This window comes from Euwallacea similis, chromosome 6 (assembly GCF_039881205.1).
Source record: "Euwallacea similis isolate ESF13 chromosome 6, ESF131.1, whole genome shotgun sequence".
Classification (NCBI taxonomy): domain Eukaryota; kingdom Metazoa; phylum Arthropoda; class Insecta; order Coleoptera; family Curculionidae; genus Euwallacea; species Euwallacea similis.
In genome coordinates, this window is record NC_089614.1 from 4,165,503 (window position 1) to 4,185,334 (window position 19,832).

General features: G+C 35.0%; 1 protein-coding gene across 2 annotated transcripts; it reads left to right on the forward strand.

Annotated features, from left to right (window-relative positions):
* The first annotated feature begins 99 nt into the window (after nucleotides 1-99).
* yki (Transcriptional coactivator yki) lies at nucleotides 100-17,559 on the forward strand. Of its 2 annotated transcripts, XM_066391368.1 has the most exons (5): nucleotides 100-895; nucleotides 10,172-10,287; nucleotides 10,508-10,639; nucleotides 10,702-10,965; nucleotides 12,235-17,559. In XM_066391368.1, exons 1-5 carry the CDS (start codon nucleotides 444-446, stop codon nucleotides 12,438-12,440), a joined length of 1,170 nt encoding a protein of 389 aa, XP_066247465.1. In that variant the 5' UTR covers nucleotides 100-443; the 3' UTR covers nucleotides 12,441-17,559. The 2 variants fall into 2 exon arrangements, with proteins under 2 accessions (XP_066247465.1, XP_066247466.1); XM_066391369.1 differs by lacking the exon at nucleotides 10,508-10,639 and having other exon boundaries at nucleotides 104-895.
* The last annotated feature ends 2,273 nt before the right edge of the window (nucleotides 17,560-19,832 follow it).

The window sequence follows — 19,832 nt, forward strand, 5'->3', positions numbered from 1 at the left end:
AGAAATAAAGTGCTAGACGATCCATTTGATTGGTCCAAAAGCAAGCAACGAGTACTGCGCCTGATCACAGTGAATTTATCAGAATTTATCCAAGTGTCATTTAAAAACAGAACAAATTCATAGAACTGGTTGTGCTCCTGGGTTTTTGGTTGGTGTTGGTCGTGTACTCTGTCAAATTAGTGACGTAGTAGTTGTTTCTCTGCTATGACTTGGTTGAATTTAATTCAGTACAGGCAGTGCGACGGGTAACAAGTCAGGTAGAAGGAGGACCGAGTGCCAGTCGTGTTTATTTTATGGGGGGTCGGGAATATTGTTGGATTTGGCTGTTGCGTCGTTTCTAGAGCCCCCGAACTACGGGGATCAACACTGATAGTGCGAACCGTCAGTGTTGGTAATTGTTGGTTGGTGTCGGTGGTCGGAATTTGTGGGACAATTCAGTGAACATGGCGCGGAATCAGGACGAGGCCAAACAAGTCCTCCGAATGGATCAGGATTCCGAGACTGATTTAGAAGCCTTATTTGACAGTGTCTTAAAACCGGACTCAAGGCGGCCTGTCCAGGTACCATGGAGCATGAGGAAATTGCCTGACTCCTTCTTCACACCTCCATCCACTGGTTCCAAATCTATAAATCATTCTCGCGAGAATTCCGTGGACTCTGCGTTTGACGTCTCGACACCCGTGAATTCCGTGCCTTTACAGACGGCCCATCACAGGGCGCACAGCTCCCCCGCCTCCCTACAGCAGACCTACGCTGTGGGGCAACAGCAGCCCCCTGCACATCACCACATAAAGCAAAGGTCCTATGACGTAGCCAGTAAATCTGAAGACACGACCCCCTTGCCCCCCGGTTGGGAACAGGCTCGTACCCCTGAGGGGCAAATCTATTATTTAGAGTGAGTACCTGTAGAAGTACCTGTTGTTGACAACAGGTTTTCATGGGTCAGATTGTTATGCCACAGGACCGGATTTGGCTTATTGTGACTAATGCCTTTTTTAATCTGAACAAACTTTAGCTCTCAGTTTTTCGTGTAATTTTTTATTTTTGTATCAGTTTTGTTAGTCATAAGAAAACAATGTAACTTATGGAAATATAACTTTATGTTGTATTTTTATTTTAATTTTATTGTCCAGGAGGGTCCTTGGCATTCTGACTAGTCTCTTTCTGACCCATAAGCACCTGTTTTAATACATTATTTTTAGCTTAACTTTTCTCAATTATTCATAACATAGGTTTAAAAGGTAATGGGCATTTGTTGTCAGGGTTTATCTAACTCCCTTATTCTGAATTGTTAATGGCTCTGCTTGTCCAACACCCCAATCCCTAATTTTCATTGCTAATGCATAACCCTAAGTTCCCAACTTTTGACTCTTAGGGATTAGTAATTAAGGAAATAGTTCTTGACTCAAGCACAGAGAATGGAGGCAAATCCACATTTTCGATTTAACAGACATAAAATACTAGCAGTCCTCGTTTGGAAGGATGTTTATTGTGCACAAGTAATAAATTGAAAAAGCAGCTTTCAGAAAAGTAATTGTGAAAAAACTACCAATTAGCCAATTGTTAATAAAGCATTCTCAAGAATTAAGAACTTGCATAAACCACCTTGTTAATAACGAATAACGAATTAAGAATTAGGAATAAGTAATTCTGATATAGGAAATTGGATAAACCCTTACTTAGCTCTTAACCTCACATACAGCCAGTTTTAATGCCCCACTAATATCGTCCACTTTTATTATATTTCACATCGTCGAGTAGGTACATCTACCATATGAAACGCATTCCAAATGCCCATTTTGAAATAATGCCAGTACAGCTCTGTAGGGACATTACAACATACCACTCAGGTAGTTTACATCATGCGCAGACAGAAACTTGAACTGCTGTTAATATTTTTATTTAAAGTAGTTATTTTGAATACTTGATGAAAACTTCAAGAAGTATCGCTTAAGATTTAATTGTTTGGAAAAGGAAATTCATATGCCAAAAAACAAAACATGAAAAAATTATGATTGGCTGCAAATCGAGGTGGTCTAAGGTGAAAGAAGATGATGAGAGTTGACTTAGTATTATTTTTAAGTTTATGTTTGGCTTTAGGCCGTTTTAAAACGTACCTGGCCTATTTTTGCTTAATGGAGCAAATATTGACAAAATGAAAATTTGTCACTTGTTCAAGATATGCATAACGCCGTCCATCTAATAATTTTGCAAAAATGTGCATATTTTGATGCACTTAATAATTGAATAGGAGTATTTTGTAATTGATGAAGTAAGTGGGCTACCATATGTCACTGCCATAACAGTTTGCACATGGACTTCTGATTTTGGTGTTATTTTTCAATCCAATTCCTAAAATAATTAGCATGAGAAATAGAAACAGGAAATGTCTCAGCTCGTAAAATATTATGAAATAGTGGACTTTTGGCGATGCTAAATTAGGGAAGAAGGTAATGCAAAACGCAGACTTAGGTTGTTTGAAAATGAAAGAGTTAGAGAACGATTTGAGGTGAAAAATTGAACCTCAATGGGGTTCCCATAACAACGTTATTTTAATCGTGAGCAAATTTTCAATTTTTACCTCGATTTTTGCAAATTAGATCCTAGTTTAGAAATACTTAATTTGAAAGTAAAGAGAGCTATACCAATGGATTTTTAATGAAAAATAATTGCGAGATTGCAGGACACTTAAAAAAAACTCTTAATTGGTTTCCACCGTCAAAGTTCTTTAAAATCGTGCACGTATTTAAATTTTTAGTTTTTGCTTAGCTTTGAGACCTCTCGGGTGGCATCAGAAAGAGCACCGTTCGGATGGCATTGAAAAGGCCTACTTTCGGCGTCTTTATTAGTTGCCCGAGGGTATCCGTTTAAAGGCTGTAAATCGGGGTTGAAAATTTAGTCGTGAAAAGCGACCTAATTTTAAGCCTGTTTTCGTTCGTCGTGAGTCACTAGGGGCCCATAGAAATTCGCATTCGTCGTTGTCGCATAGGGCTTAGAGAAGGCAAAAAAGGGAGATTTCGTATAGTCCTTTTTCGAGGCCCGATTGTGCTCGTTTTGTCCTGTACCTTCCAAATGCAACGTATTCAAAGAGATCGGATGAAATTTGATGATATGGGGATTTTTTAAATTTCATCAAGGCATTTCATTCATGGTTCATATGAAATCTCTGAGTTTTCTCTATACGTGTTTTCGCCGAGAAATCGATTCTGTATTTAAAAATAATACACATTTTTCCGAAGTCGCAATCTGAAAAATCATCGAGATGCGCGTGATCACCTTAACAATGATCCACTCGGCTCTTTCGCGCATTTACGTCACTTTCGAAAAATATCATTTTCAAAAATCTATTCACATTAATTCGCAAATATTCAACTTTAATCGATGGTCTTACCAAAATGCGGCACAGAGCCGAGTAAAAATGAACGACGGTCGAAAGTTAGGAATCTTATTACTAGTTTTCCAGGCTTTACCGGCAAGTTCCGAGCTCTTTTCGCAATGTTTCAAGTCGATAAAAATTCCATGCCGGGGCGTATTCGTTTGTATTTATGGCTGGTTATAAACCGTTAAAAGTAGTAGACAAGCAAGTAGCGGCTTGACCCCGCAATACGGTATCTATTTCTCAACATGTAGGTTCGAAACTTGATGTTATCTTTGAACTTTTTTATTTTTTGTTTTTTTTTTGTTAATTTTTTTCCTCTGTTCAACTATTAAAAATGATTGTTCATTGCTTTTTTATCAATTTGGAATTTTTTCAAATGTATCTTTTTTTATTTTGTTAGTTACGACATGCTTTTTAGTACAGAATTAAATTTTAAAAATATGTGAGGGTATTCAAGATGCTGAGGAAGGTGTCACACAGCATGTCCATTAAATAGGACCCATTTTTCCAGATACATGGACGCCCATGGGCAGAAAGATAATTGATTAAATAATATGTGAATGTGTGTTTTTGTCATGAATAAATTTACGTCTATATTTCTGTTTTATACACGGTGCTTGAAAATAAATTGATTTTATCTAACGTACATACTACGTTACGTACATAGTATATGGAAACACATATTGTGTTCGCATTTTCACACTATGGGCGCATTCGTGCGTGGTATTTTTTAGTGATCACAAATTTAAATAGAAAAACAAGATCTTCCCTAGCAGCCCAGATCGCGTAGGGATCTTCACACGATGACCGCCCTCGCACGTGTTGAAATTTTAGATAGTTACAAATTTATTTATTACAAAAATTATGCAAAATACGTTTTCAAAGTTTTACTGTAAACTTAATGTTACGATGGCCAGATTGTCAGTTTAAAATTTCCCTAAATCCAGAGAAAAAACGAGTGGTACCTACATAATTTCCCTAAATCTAGAGAAAAGTTGTACAATTTGGCAATATCGCACTGCGATTTCAGCAGATTATACATTGTTCTGAAACTACCATCCTTCCCTCCAAACGAAGTCACAACCCTCTAAGCATTCAAACAATGGAGATACCTACATATTATAATCCCATGATTACTTGTGGTGATGCCCAATGGTGTTGGATTACGAAAACATTCCAAGGAATTTACAGGTGACTGATTTATTCGAAAGGATTCAACATTATTCTGGAAGTATTGGTAATATTGCAGATGAATATACATATAAGAGGACGGTGCGCCATAGGGTAGTTATTGATAGTGTTATTGACGTATTAGACGCTGTTTTGAAAATACTTAAAAGAAATAAGCAAGTGTTCCAAGTAGTTGGAAGCATTGTTTAAGTAATTCGTTTGTTATTTATTGTTATTTTTGTGAAAAATAAAGTTTGTTAAATCTCACAAAGTTGAACAGTAGCAGTTGCTTATCGTCGAACCTACGAGAAGTTTAACGTTATCCTCCAAAAATACAGCAATTAATGACCATTTACCCCAAACAATTTTTAAGAATACATACATAGCTTAAGTGTGCGTTGTGGTTGTGAAATTCACCAACTGTTATACAGGGTGCTTCACGTGCACCTGTCTAGGTTTGACCAGAGGACTACGGCTTTTTAAAATGATCCGTATTCTTTAAAATTTCTCACGACTCGGCCAAAAATTTTACGATTAGGCTGTATTCTTTTGGGGTAAAACCTTCATAGATGTGTTGTGCTCCGGCTACTTTGTTATGGCACAAAATGTGACAGTTCAGTGACATAGATTAAGTACTCTATTAGATTCCTCTCAAAAAAGTGGAATAATAAAGTTTTTACACAATTCCAATATTTTAATAAATAAGAAAGTTATTGGCGATTTTCAATTTGGTCAAAAATCTAAAAATCTTCTATATCTTAGTGAATTGTGACAATACCGGGAAACGGTTTTTGGCATTAAACGTTTCTCAAAAATCGAGCCCGTGACACCTAAATCAGTTTTCCTTTATCTGATCAGAAAATAGGTTTTTCCTGTCAAAACACTCCAAATTAAAACATCATGTACATGCACGCAGATGAAAAGTGTGGTAAAATTTTGTAATACCAAAAGATGTTAATGAATAGCTGAAAAAAATAAATATGCATTTTTTGGAAATAACTGAAAAACCAAATATTACTTTTGTAAATTTTTTATATCGTGAAACTAATCCCGTGAATGCTCAAATTTTATCCCATTTAACTTAGTCTGTATCTATCACCGTTCATGAGACCCTTATGCTGGACATCATTATTTTAGACACACTGTATATACATATATGAATATACTTCTTAATTTAGAAAATTTGCACCCCAAAGAAAAATAATACTGGTTGAAGTAGGTCCTAACCATATCAAGTAGGTACCACAGACCGTATTGCACAGGAAATCCTGACTAGCGGAGTAATTTAATATTTTATGCAAGCAAGTGTGCTTTCGTGGGAATGTTTTGGCTTTATGTTCAGTCCTATAACGCTAAGCATTGAATTTTTTGACATTAAAGTAGGTAGTGGGAAACATGCAGTTTATTTCCAGGAAGATAAGTGGTTTGAAGGACTGAATTGTATCTTTAAAAAGGTTATCTGAATATGTTTATGCGAAATTGAAATATGTGGAATTTGTGTTTTCCATTATATCCTATATCTCAAACTAAGCATGTACTTTATTGCCACTTAGTAAGAATTAAAATGAACAATCAAATTCTTATCATCAGTTAAGATGTAATGAAGTCATAGCTGCTTGAAAGGTACCAAATTTTTGTGCTAACAGTCAACACAAAATGAGGTACCAACTACCTTCAATAGTACCTACCTTCTACGAAAATTGACCATGCTTGTGCATGCATGTTTAGAGTCAAATTATTTTGTACCGTTGGTCGATGTTGATGTTACCTTGATGGAATTTCTATTAATCAAGCGTTCTCACGTGTGAAAAGGTGAAAATTAATTTGACATTGAGCTTGAGCAGATAAGATAGTGGAATATAATACTAATTTTGCTTCTTTATGAGACTCGGTAATCTATGAGGGATTAACTGCTTCAAGTGTTGTCTTCTTTTTAGTTTTGATGAAAGCTTCAACAAAACATGTTTTGCGGCACTCAAAAGGCACACTATATCTAATACATAATTAATAAGGTCTAATAGTGTGCGGGCGACCACATTTTGTCACATCCAAAAGTCTTTAACCTTTGTAAAGACGCAGTGATTAATGAAAATTTCATTTACACCAGTTATCCTAATAAGTACTAGGGGCTCTATTTCATTTGTTAATCCCGGAGCAAAGAACGTTGACTTCTATGGTCTAGGGGCAAGAACCTATTATTTACCGATGTAGAACAATATTATTTAATTCGGTATTTAAATGGATCGGTCAAGGATTTGCGGGTTTTCTTAACGTAAACGGAAGTTCTGTTTAATTTTTTTCAGTTCATAATCATTAGTTCAGGTTAGTTAACACTGCAGCGCGATTATCAACCACTCGGACATTCGAACTGCTAAAGCCTTATGTAATCTCTATTCCATAAACAAATTACACGCCTACATGGCAGCTCTGATCTGGTTTTAATGTATGTGTAATGCTCTCCCATAACTTTCTAATACACGGGAACATGTAGAATTCAGTCTTATTATTTTAGCTAATTAGCACACGTTTGTAAAACAATGGCGTAGTAAAGGAATGACCATGGCCTGATATGTATTTTGATACATTTTCTGAGTAGTCATAGTAGTCAGGAAACAAATTACAATTATCGGTGTAATAACAACAAAAAGGAAAAAAAACGTATTTTTGAAAATCAATTTTCAATTCGACAATCGACACTGTATTTACCTCTAACAACTGAGTAAATAATTTTTATCAGTATCGACGTATTTTTTTTATTGACCTTGAAATTTTATATCGTAATTTGAAAGATTTTTGCATTCCTGATGCAATGGTGTACCGTGTACCAATCGCATGATTATGCGTTATACTAAAAAAATAAAATCAACAACCAACTATGTTTTTTTCTAGCAGAAGATGGTTTCAATCCTAGTCAAAATTTATTGAGACGCTTTAGAAAAAGTCTCAAAATCCATCATCGAATGTTGTTATCCTTAGGAAAGTTCAAAATAAACTCTCTTGACAGAAATCTTCGTTGCTTATTATAATTTTTGAAAGTCTGGCAACTTAGCACCAACACCCAGACAATGGTGGACATATTTGGTCGTCTCTGTTGCACTAGTAGATTCACTAAAGACGTCGTTGACGTCGTTTTGACAAAAGAGCGTCGCGGCGTTGCCACTTACTAAGCAGCTCGTCTGGAATATCCAGAGAAAACCGAAAGGATGTTGATGACTTTTCGAAGGGTTGGTTGTATGTAAATTCAGAATTCACAATTGTGTTGAATTTTGACCATCAGAAGTATCCTTAGTCGAAAGTAAAGGTTTCTATGTATGTAAGTCATAATATACGTATACATATAGTCGTAATTAACTTCTAATTTTAGGACGGCAAACAATATAGAAAAAGCCATTAACAGAGATTATCTAGGCATGACTAATAGAAATTGAAAGGCGTCTGCCGAATATTGGTGACGCCAACTTCAAAATCTCTGGCAAGTAGGAGAGTTCCTTGGAAATCAAGGTTAATTTTACAATGACTAATTTTATGTGCTGAATTTTGTTTATCTTCGCATGTGATCTGTTATTATTTATAGAGAGGAAGTAGTGTACGACTAGAAAGTGTTATACACAGAAGAAGTTACAAAAGGCACAACAGCAGCATTTCCACTATTTTGAGCGCAGATTAAAAGGTTCGATGTCCGAGACTTCGGCGCCTAGAATTTTAAATTCTATAAATACCCAGACGAGTCGTCTAATTGCCGGGCTCTGCGTGTACGAATTGGAAGGCCTAACTGCCAAAACTCGGATTATTTTCACCTCCAGCCTCCATTTGAGGTTTTGCAACACACATGCTCAGAAAAAAATCGCATTTAGATGATACCGCAAGAGTAGAACTAGAACTAGAGCAGACTGATTTTCTTCCTTTTTAGATTTCATAGAATAAAGAAAACTGGTTATTCGATTGTAAAATAACAGAATGCGTTTTGCATTCTCCGCAGTACTGTTGGGTACTGGTTATGTGCGCTGAACAAAGACGAAATAACCGCGATAAGTTTATACACCGCTCCCAGTAATAGGCTGGGTTTTAAATAATACTTACGAAATACAAGACGAACTATTTCAAGTAGGTCTACTTTCAAGCTAATTTGGAACAATAGTTTCAATCCATATACGTATAAGTATGTTATGTGTTTGTCAAGTTTCCCCAAGTTATCTTTCTTCCCAAACATAACTTCAAGATCCTTTCGAACTATTTGAGGAACATAAACTTAACAGTTTGCATCTAAATATTTGCGCCGTTTTCTGCCTAAATTGTTATTTAGGCTACTTTGTATAGGTTGTCACAAGCAACCTAACAAGCTTCTAGTAGTTCTTTGTTTTATTCGCTGGTATTATTTTTATGATAATTGCTCCATTAGTTGTACGTGTGATGTGCTTTATCGGTGTTGATGTGAAATTACTCGTTAGAGCTGGATATAGTCGTTATAAAATCCCTCAAAAATGTGCATTTAATAATTAAAACACTTCACTTTATTCTGGTCTTTACCCGTTTTCCTTCCACCCACCATTTCGACATTTTGTGCTAATAATAAACCTAAGTATATACAACAAACCTACATGCGTAAATATTTTCATTTTTAAATTAATTGAAGTATGTCTATAGGGTGGTCCAGTACCGTAGGTTTTGACAAGACAGTTTTCAAATTTGGTCAGGAAGGAGATTCAACGTTAAGTCTGAAAATCTGTGGTAGTAAACAACAAAATTTGTAGTAGTAAAAAAAGTAAAAATCATAGAATTTAGTAAAATTGCTCATCTAATGTGATATGGTTGATGTAGTTTTTTTTAACATTTGAAAAACGACAAAAATTAAGCTAAATTGTAGAAACTCGCATTTGAGTAACGTCACCATGAAACAGGTAATTTTCAAAATTGCGAAAATGGCATTAATATCCCAAAAATTGAAGGAGCTATGAAATAAGAGTATGAAAAAATCTGAATCTCCAACACCCTATAACTCGGTTACCAAGCATTTTCGGAATGTAATTTAATTAGCGAACTAACATTATTTTTCGACGTAGCAAAGTTTCGCAAAGTTTACTCAATTAGCAGCACTGGTACACCTTAATCGACTATAGCTTTTGATAGACTGCCATTCTATGCCAGGTCCGCTAGTTCATTACATCCTGTGGCTAATGTGCAGTTGTGTCTTACACACTACTTCCGCATATAAGAGCCCAATCCTTGTTGGCCTTTAAAGGATCTATTGTTTTATAAGAAATAAAACGGCTTTTATACGCTCGCCTTAAAAATGGTAATCCCCCGTCTACACTGAAGTTTCCTCTATTGACCTTCCTCGTATAATAATTTCAAGATTAGGTTACCTTTCCTTCTTCAAACCTCGGCGTATGCGAAATTTTGTTCTTGCTTCAGTGAGAAGGACGTCTCGAAGCAGTACCAGGAAATATGGGTAAAAGCCATTTAGATTTATACCTGGTTTCGCAGCTTTCTACGAAGTCGTCATATACGAAGTGGTGCGCCCGAGCAAAAACCGTTGCTACATTCAGATCTCCTATCCGGTTTTAGAGTCTATTAGGCAGGGCAGAATTTTCAGAAATAATGATATTTCTCATTGATTTGCAGTCACACCACAAGAACCACCACGTGGGAGGATCCCAGGAAGACTCTGGCGGCCACTCAACAACATCAGAGTCAGGAACATCTGGTGTCGCACCCCCATACCTCACCGACTTCAACAAGTGAGTATGGAGTCATACAAAAGTACGAAACTTAACGGCCTAACGTGGTGGGTGTGTGACATAATATTCCGACAAGAGGCTGATGCCAAGTTGTGTCATTAGATTTGCAAACATTTCCTTAACTGGTCTCTGATGTGTCGAAGTAGGAGCTACTTAATGTTAATGAACTTCGTCCTACTTTGTCTTAATTTCAAAAGAAATCTCAAAAAATAATTTCCAGATACCAAAGTAAATAATGACGTAGACTTGGGACCTTTGCCTGAGGGATGGGAGCAAGCTCAAACTCCAGAAGGAGAAATTTACTTCATAAACCATCACACACGGACCACGTCCTGGTTTGATCCCAGAATCCGTAAGTTTCACGCGCACCGCTCTTATTGAAACTAGAATGTACGTGTATATCTAATATTCTAGCTCAACATTTGCAACAAAGATCTGCCAGCAGCACTTTGGTACAGCCCTCATGGGCGGCTGCAACCTCCTCCCCGCAGAAAGCTCAACAAATCCGGCTGCAGCAGCTGCAGCTAGAACGGGAGCGGTTAAAACAGAGGCAACAAGAAATTAGGAGGCAACAGGAAATCATGCTCAGGTCGTCGTCTACAGAATTAACAGTAATGGATCCTTTTTTGTCCGGCTTGACTGACCACTCTCGTCAGGAGTCTGGGGACAGTGGTTTAGGTAAGAATGGTCGCTTCGCGCCTTAATGTCAATGATTATTCATAAAAATTTTTCTTGAGTTTCATTTCATTGTCATATTGTGAATCAGGTTCTCTCAAGGTTCATATTTTCTTTTTGGTATGACAACATGAGTACTTGAACTTTTGACGTCAATCTGCCATATTACGGAATTCAGACTTATTTTTATTTTCAACACAAATTTATCATTTCTCAACGTTTTGGCGGTTTGCGCCTTGATCGGGTTGCGGCTGTATTGGTTTATGAACTCAGGATTGCTTGACGAAGTCTTGCAACAATCTGTACAAGTTTGCCGTGTGGAAGATAGAAACAAACCACCGAAACGTCCGTAAATGTTATAATAGTACGGATGATCAAGTTTTAAGTACATGAGAATTCATAAGGTTTAAACTTGGAGGTTTTGCAGTTATCGGTGACAGTTCAGTAATAAGATTATTTTAAATTCAGTTCTTTAAAACTTTCCGTAAATAGTGTCGTGGATGTAGATTTTCAAAAATTCACAAGTATAGGCCATTTTGCAGTTAACTTGCTCAGGAACAACCTCATTTTTGAGTCATATTTTTTCAATCGCTTAAAAAAAAGTTATTATTAATACACTGCAAGATAGTTTTCAAAAATACCTCTTCCCAAAAAGGGCTCATTTTGGAGAGATTCAACAAGTACAATTTTTTTTGTGGTTTTCTCTGTCCTTTCTTTTTATGCACTGTTGATTATTAAAAAATAACTAAAAATACTTTCTTAATTTACATTAAGGGTAATTTTAATTCTAGGACATTAAGTGGTGAAAATAAAATTTTGAGCATTCGAAAAACTTATATGACCTCCCGTTATTTATTTTTCATGTACCCGAACATTTCTTTCAAATTTCTAAGAACTTTTCTTTTTTTCTCTGCTCTGACACTCGACATTTCTAGAATTTATGTGCCTAATGTCAAAAATATAACAAATTAATTCTTCCAATGCCTTTGTGCCAATACTGAATTTAACTCTCTAAAATATGAATTTTCTGTTTTTTTTCGAATATTTTTTTATATTTGGAATTTCGCCAATTCTAGAAGATATATTAACTCAGCGCGAAAAAACGGTCATTTGGCTTTAACATACTTCGTATCTATTGTACACTTCATGTAGATATCTTTAGGTAATAGGGACTTAGATTGGCTTATTTTACTGAAAAATTTACTGATCATTATGAACGAATTATTATTTCCTTCAAAAATAAACAATATATAAATCTTTTCTCTAATTTAGGTATGGGCACCAGCTATTCAATGCCACACACCCCAGAAGACTACTTGTCAAACATGGAAGATAACATCGATGTGAGCAGTGACAGCCATGCCCTTGACACTCCAGACATATCTGCCATAAGTGACAACATCGATTCAACTGACGATTTGGTTCCCAGTATCACTTCAAATTGCATTTACGAGGATTTCCCCTTCTTGTCGATATAGTAGAACCTTGCTACAGATATTGATTTAAAACCGACTTATGGATTGCATATGTGCAAAAAGAAGATGCTACAGGCGATTTAAGACGTACTGATTATTTCTCTATATTTCTATTTCAAATGAAGATATATCGAGTGTTATAACATTATAGTTAAAGTACATATTTCAGTAATTGCAATCCGTCTCCTAGGTAAGTATTCGCTAATATTTTTTAAGAATCAGTACGTCGATTACACTATGCTAGCGTTTAAGTTATGCAATTTATTTATTTGTTATTTAAGTGGAGCTTTATGTCAGTCTGTTTCAAGGGAGCGTCGTCTTGCTTTGAGGAAACAAAGCAGTGTAAGTTTTCAAGAGGCACCCAAAGCATTATGCAACTTTTTTGTATATTTCTATTGAGATGTAATTTTCCTTTGAATGTTTAAGCTTTAGTGCCTTAATCTAGGTGTTGAAGCTTTTGGGAAGCGAAGATGTTTTACCCAAATGCCTCACTTCAGGTCCCGTTTTACTGACGGGTGTTAATGAAATATACATGTTTGATAGTTGCACTAACAACTCAGGATTTAGGAGTTGCCTGGTTGCAAGTTTCTATGCTGTTTCTGTTAATCGATTGTTAACATGAAAACATGATGCTCATAACAAAACAAATCCATCCATTATGGTGCCTTAGTAATAATAATTATACTTGTATATAATATATGCAAATTTATATTTACCGAAAATGTTTTTTGAAACAGTTTACTGAAGACTATTTCTTATGGTGCCTTTCGGAAGTATTTTGAATGAAATTATTGAAAACCCGGCTTTTTGATGGTGATCTTTCGGCTTAAGATCACCTTGGAACTGCCATTTAAATTAAGATTTTTATACATGTCATCACATATCGTTAGAACTGGGGCTTTTGTAGTTAATTAAGCGGCACATTAAATTTGAGCCTTTAAAAGTTTATATCAATCGTTGCAATTTTTTAAACCAGAGTTGACAATTATTTTCTTTTTTTTATATTTTCTTCAGAATTATTGTTAAGAGATATTTTTAGATGTATGTTAATTCTCATGTTATTTGCAAGCAATATATTTACATTATACAATTGAAGCAATAAATCAAATATGTAGCAGAAGCAACGAGATCAAAATACTCCTTTTGGTATTTGGAATTGTTGAGTTTAAGTGTTATTGAGTCACATAAATGGCAGCTACATGGTCACTTTGCTACGACGGTACTAAGGAACAGGTTTCAACAACACTAAATAGATTCTTATTGCCTGTTAAGGGCCCTATTCACCTCGTCCTTACAATAATATTACTCGACGGATAAAACTGAAAAGGAAGAACGAACAGGACAGCCCCTACACCCAACACCATAACTCATTCTGTTTATTGGTAGTAGCCGCAGTATTAGCTGCAAAATAAATTTTTTTGGGGAAATGAAATACTGTGTGATTCCAAAACTGGGGAAACCCTTCTGTCAGCAAATAAGCCTTTAATGAATACGCATTTTTTTTAAACTTGATATTTCCGAAAGGATAAGTCCACCAGTGGCGCAAGTATCAACAGGTTATTTAATATTTTTGAAGGAAACGTCTGCTGCACTGCTTTTCCAGAAAATAAAAACAATTTTTTTATTCTCTGCTCTAGAATTGTGGAGAATTAAAAAACATTTTTATTTTGCGAAAGACACGATGCATTACTATTGAGCTTAAACAATAAGCGGCATGCTGGGGCGCGCGTACTGGCAGACCAAAAAAAATTTTTTTGAGAAATTTGCGTCCCCTGTCGCTATCAAGACCTATAAAACTTTTTTCAGATATCTCATGAAGTTTTGCAAAAATGGTTAACTTTTGTTTTTTTTAAATATTCCGGAAAAGTGCAAAAGAAAAAATCTGAATTTTTTAAAGCCTCATATACAGGGTGTCCCGAAATTAAAGCACCATATTTAAACAACGTAAATTAGGTCAAAAAATAACACCAAAACTTTAAATAAAACAATGTCGGAAAATGCTTCCTTAATGAGGTATGCCTCTTTAAAGACGTAACTCTGATGATGGTAATTTTGAAATATTTCCAAAACGGTGCAAGATAACTTTATGAAATTTGGTACGATTTTATACCTTATAAGCCTCAATTGACTGATGTGGCTGAATGGAAATTATTTCGTCAGAGGCGTGCTGCACGGGTAGTGTCGGGGTTAAAAAATGCTAGATTTTTTTTATGTGCCCCATTTTTTAGTTGCTGATGCAAAATTATGAAACCATATACGCTTCCAGAAAAAAAAGACACTCTTGGTTCACGATGCTAGGACGCTTCGTTTTCGAATAAAATGAATTTAAACATTACAATACATGACAAATACAAATGATGCTTAAAGCGATATTTTATTAAACACATCAAAACGATTAAACAATAATAAAAAACGAACAAGAAATTTAAATGACGCACTTTCAAAGTAAGTTTTCAAATAAGTTTCCGTTTTGTTGGATACACAGTCTAGATCGTTTTTTTATGCTCTGGGAGGCACGGGAAATTTGAAACGTATTTTCTTTTATTTGATTAGCAGCTAAGTTGATTCTATCCAACAGTTCTTCCCTCGTGTTTATTTCTGTGGCATAGATTATGCTACACATAAAGCCCCAAAAAAAATAATCCAGGGGATTAAGGTCAGGTGATCGAGGGGGCCAGGTTATTGGACTACCTCTTCCTATCCACCTGCCTGGAAACTTTTCATCAAGCCAATTTTTCACGTTATTTCCAAAGTGAGCTGGTGCCCCATCTTGTTGATAATACATTTGCAATCGGGTATGCAATGGTATATCTTCTAATAGGCCTGCCAGCTCATTTTGAAGAAAATGTAAATAGTGTTGTGCTGTTAACCGGTTTGGAAATACAACTGGTCCTATTAATCTATTTCCTATGATACCTGCCCAAATGTTGACAGAAAACCTATGCTGAAAATGTGTTCTCCTTACGACTTTTGGATTTTCATACTCCCAATAATGTGTGTTATGGATGTTAAATGCTTTGTCTCTCGTAAAACTAGCCTCATCAGACCACAAGATATTATGTAAAACATTTTGGTGATTCAAAACCCACTGGCAAAAATTCATCCTAACTGTAAAATCTTCCTCTCGTAAGTCTTGAACCCTTTTATAGTGAAAGGGATGCAATCCCTGCATCCGAGTCATTCTTCCTATCTAAAAATTAATATTCGAAATAACTGTTTATCTGTTGTTATTTTAACGACTGTATTTACGATCGATTTTGGTATGTTTGTAATGTTTTCAAGCGTTCTTAGAGAAATTTGAGGATTTTCTTCTATTCGATTAAGCACATCCTCGAAATCGTAATCTACTGTAGGTCTTCCTTGGCCTCGAGAACGTTGAAAAGAACCACATTCGACTAAATTTCTATGTACTCGATTAAAAACAGATCGAAAAGGTATTCTTCTTCTCGGGTACCTCCTTCTGTACTCTTCTACGGCGGCTCGCGAATTACCATTACAGAACCCATAAATAAAATGAATATCGGCAAGCTCCCTACTTGAAAATTTCTCCATTTTTCACTAACAGCTTAATAATGACACAAAGAAACTCCCCAACAGAATAAATATAAACATCAAATTGACAGTCAACATTGTTTAATATTTCGTAGCCTACTATTAAGTTTTCACAGAAAGTAAATCATTTGTATTTGTCATGTATTGTAATGTTTAAATTCATTTTATTCGAAAACGAAGCGTCCTAGCATCGTGAACCAAGAGTGTCTTTTTTTTCTGGAAGCGTATATGGTTTCATAATTTTGCATCAGCAACTAAAAAATGGGGCACATAAAAAAAATCTAGCATTTTTTAACCCCGACACTACCCGTGCAGCACGCCTCTGACGAAATAATTTCCATTCAGCCACATCAGTCAATTGAGGCTTATAAGGTATAAAATCGTACCAAATTTCATAAAGTTATCTTGCACCGTTTTGGAAATATTTCAAAATTACCATCATCAGAGTTACGTCTTTAAAGAGGCATACCTCATTAAGGAAGCATTTTCCGACATTGTTTTATTTAAAGTTTTGGTGTTATTTTTTGACCTAATTTACGTTGTTTAAATATGGTGCTTTAATTTCGGGACACCCTGTATATTGTAGAAGCAGTTCCCACCTTTGAGTTCACCCTGTATTTTTTTCCTGGTCCTTGTATTTCTCTGAATACTTTCGGAACACAGGGCAAGTTACTACAAATTTGTATGAACCGTGTTTGCATTAAATTGGCGAATAACTGCTGAAATAATGAATTAAATTTGTGTCAACGACGGACAAGGTTGGAAAAACTCGACAGTGTTAGCCCACATACCTCGTGTTTATCCGAACTGATGGCACAAAGATAGAATTCAAAAATAAAAAATGCTTGATATTTTTGAATTACGGTTTTTACGCATACACCGTTCATTTCAAAACTTTTGCATATCGAGTAAAACAGTTAGAAATAACAAGGTGAGCAGGGCTCTTTTTGGCGTTCAAATACGACTTTTAAATCTAATTTGCTGTGATACACGAACATACAGTTTTATTGCAAATCATACTATATTTATACCGTTGCTAAAAGGTCTTTCATTTTGACAATGATTCTAGTTTACATTCATTTGAGTATTAATGTTTATTTCCCATATTATAGGTATGTTTTTATTAAATTTCAACCATTTATTGTGTAATCGTTGTAGTTTTTTTATAAGCTGAGGGAAGTAAATATGGTACAGGGTAAGCACGTTTAAAAAATATTATTTATTATAACATGCGTTCGATGAAAGAAAATCTAAATTCAATTTTTTTATTGAACGAATGTTATAAGTCAGTGCAATAAATATTGATCTGGCAAGGAGATGTTACACCCTGTGTGAAGATGATTTTTTTACTGGGCATTACTAAATTAAAAGTTTAGAATCCCTAGTTGTTCGACCGTGCAAGGAAGTAATGTCATGTACTATATCATTAACTTTAGCGTTTTATTTTACCGTGTAGTATCAGATTGATGTCCAATTTTTAAATCAAATTTAAGTTGATTTTGAAAAGGGCTTTTCTTAACTGTTTGCATAAGCCATGTCTGTATCGTAATAAACGTAACGTAAACGTGAAGTTTGGGTTTCATTTCTGTTTTCCGTTTTGCGCCTTGCGAGGAGTGTGGTTAAAAGATCAAGTCTTTGGATTTTTATATTATCTTTAATGGAAAGTGACGCAAAAATCCATTTTTAAAATTTTTTTCACTGTAAAAAGGTGATACCTACGCGTAAGATTGCAGAGGACGCGGAGAAATGGCTGTTGACCGGAATTCTGGCTGTGTATTTACAATCCAAAGGCAATTGCTATTTGCGAAAACTCGCAATGTTTATTTGAGAGACGTGAAGTCAATGCGGGCTGCCAGCCGGTAACGTATTGAAGTGATAGTTAATAATAAAGGGTGATCGTCAAAAAAAAATAGAAGTACGCATTGGAATACAATAGGCATGTGTTAGATGCATTCATCTGTTAATATTTCGTTAGTCAAATATACGGGGTGACAATTTGAAAACTTACAATGGTTATATCTGGGGAAAAAAAAGGTATTAAAAATTTCTTGAACCAATTTGTATAATATCGAGGGGGAACCAAAATGATGTATTAATCAGTCCGTTCTCACCCCTTCACCTTCAACCACTCCAATTAAATAATATTAAATGGCAACCTCCTACTTGTGATATCTTAAAGCTATCAAAAAACCATTTTTGATAATATCCTACAAAGCTACATTTCAAGTAGTTTTCGGTTTATTAAGGAAAACCTAATTGAAATGTATTACTATTTAATTTATTAATTGTTAATTTTAAAAATGTGGAAAATCATTTATATTAGTGTCCTGGCAGAAATTTTAAAACTTTCAGACATTTTAAAGCCTTTTTTACTTCTGGATAATTTTTTCTATGGCCTTTATTATTAATTGAATAAAGAAAAAGTTTTAAAATGTGTCGTTTATTTTTTTCACTCATTTTAAAACTATTTGATTGTTTGGTTAATAATAAACACAGCAGAAAAAAATTATCTAGAAGTAACAAAGGCTTCGAAAGAGAACGTCCAAGAGTTTTAAGATTGCTGCTAGGGCTCTCACATGAAAGATTTTCAACATTTATTAAATTAATAACGAATAAATTAAAAGACAATACATTTTAATTAAGTTTTCGTGAATCAACCGGAAACTATTTAATCAAAGTTAGCTTTGTAAGGCATCACTGAAAAGTCCTTTTTGAGAGCTTTAAGATAAGGTATCACAAGTAGGGGGCTGTCATTCAACATTATTTAGTTGGGTTGGTTAGGGATAAAGGGGTAAATGAGAACGGATTGGTTAATATATTTTTTGATTCTCCTTGAAAATTGTAAAAATTGGTTCCAGGAGTTTTTGCTATCTTTTTTGTTACCCAGATATAGCCATTATAAGTTTTTACATTATCACCCTGTACGATATAATACTAAATAGCAAATAGCTTGCGATTTTTTAATGATCACCTGGTGTATTACCCAACGATTATGAATCCTAATCATGGTGCACGACCCACAGGCGACTGTAGTAAGTCGTATAAGTGGAAAATGGTAATTTTGTGCAATTTGCATACAATGCTTTTTCTTCGACTACAACATTTTGTCAAGAAAATAGAAGAATATAAGAGGAAAAGGTATTGCTTAAAACTTCAAAATTCATACAGCTATCACCAAAATGAAAATATGAATGGTATATAGCCATGCAAAATAAGGTTATTTTCTTATCTCTGAGCATGAAACCCGTAGGAAATGAAAGTATATGGAAATCGAAGGTCTTTCGATATCATTTTTAAGTTAGTAACAATGTAAACATCAAGTCAACAAATGAAATGAAAATGGAAAATTCAAAATCAAATATCTCGTGAACCTCTGATGTGATTTCTGTGCCATTATTAGAAGAGAAGTTTCTTTAAATTGTTTAGTAGAGATTTTAAGACCAAGGACCAACTAGAAAGGCATTAATCTGGAACTGTTAAAAAAGCCGTCTTCTTCGGGGCCTTACAAAAGTATTTGATAGAGTTTTGATTTAATTTCTCTAAGGGACGATTTTGGTGTCCAGCAATAAGCGTGTATGGAAATACATAAATTATATGCAATCTTAGCATGTTGTGCATGTGTTTAGCATGTAATAATATTGCTACCAAACGGGTTCCGATACGGTAACAAAGACTTAGTTTGGACACCATAAACGCTCAGAACAACATATACACCGACAAAATCGACAATATTTCTATTTCATAACTGCTTACTTTGTCTAAGGTATGTATTTTTTCTAAAAGAGAGTTACGAAATCGAAAGATTGCCGATTTTGTGGGTGTTTGTAGGTGATTTGTAGCCAA

Excerpts from the sequence above, each read along its gene's own strand:
- yki (XM_066391368.1), top strand. The coding sequence starts at position 444 with ATGGCGCGGAATCAGGACGAGGCCAAACAAGTCCTCCGAATGGATCAG. Across the intron at positions 10,288-10,507 it reads TACCTCACCGACTTCAACAA|ATACCAAAGTAAATAATGAC; the intron begins GTGAGTATGGAG and ends AATAATTTCCAG. Across the intron at positions 10,640-10,701 it reads CTGGTTTGATCCCAGAATCC|CTCAACATTTGCAACAAAGA; the intron begins GTAAGTTTCACG and ends CTAATATTCTAG.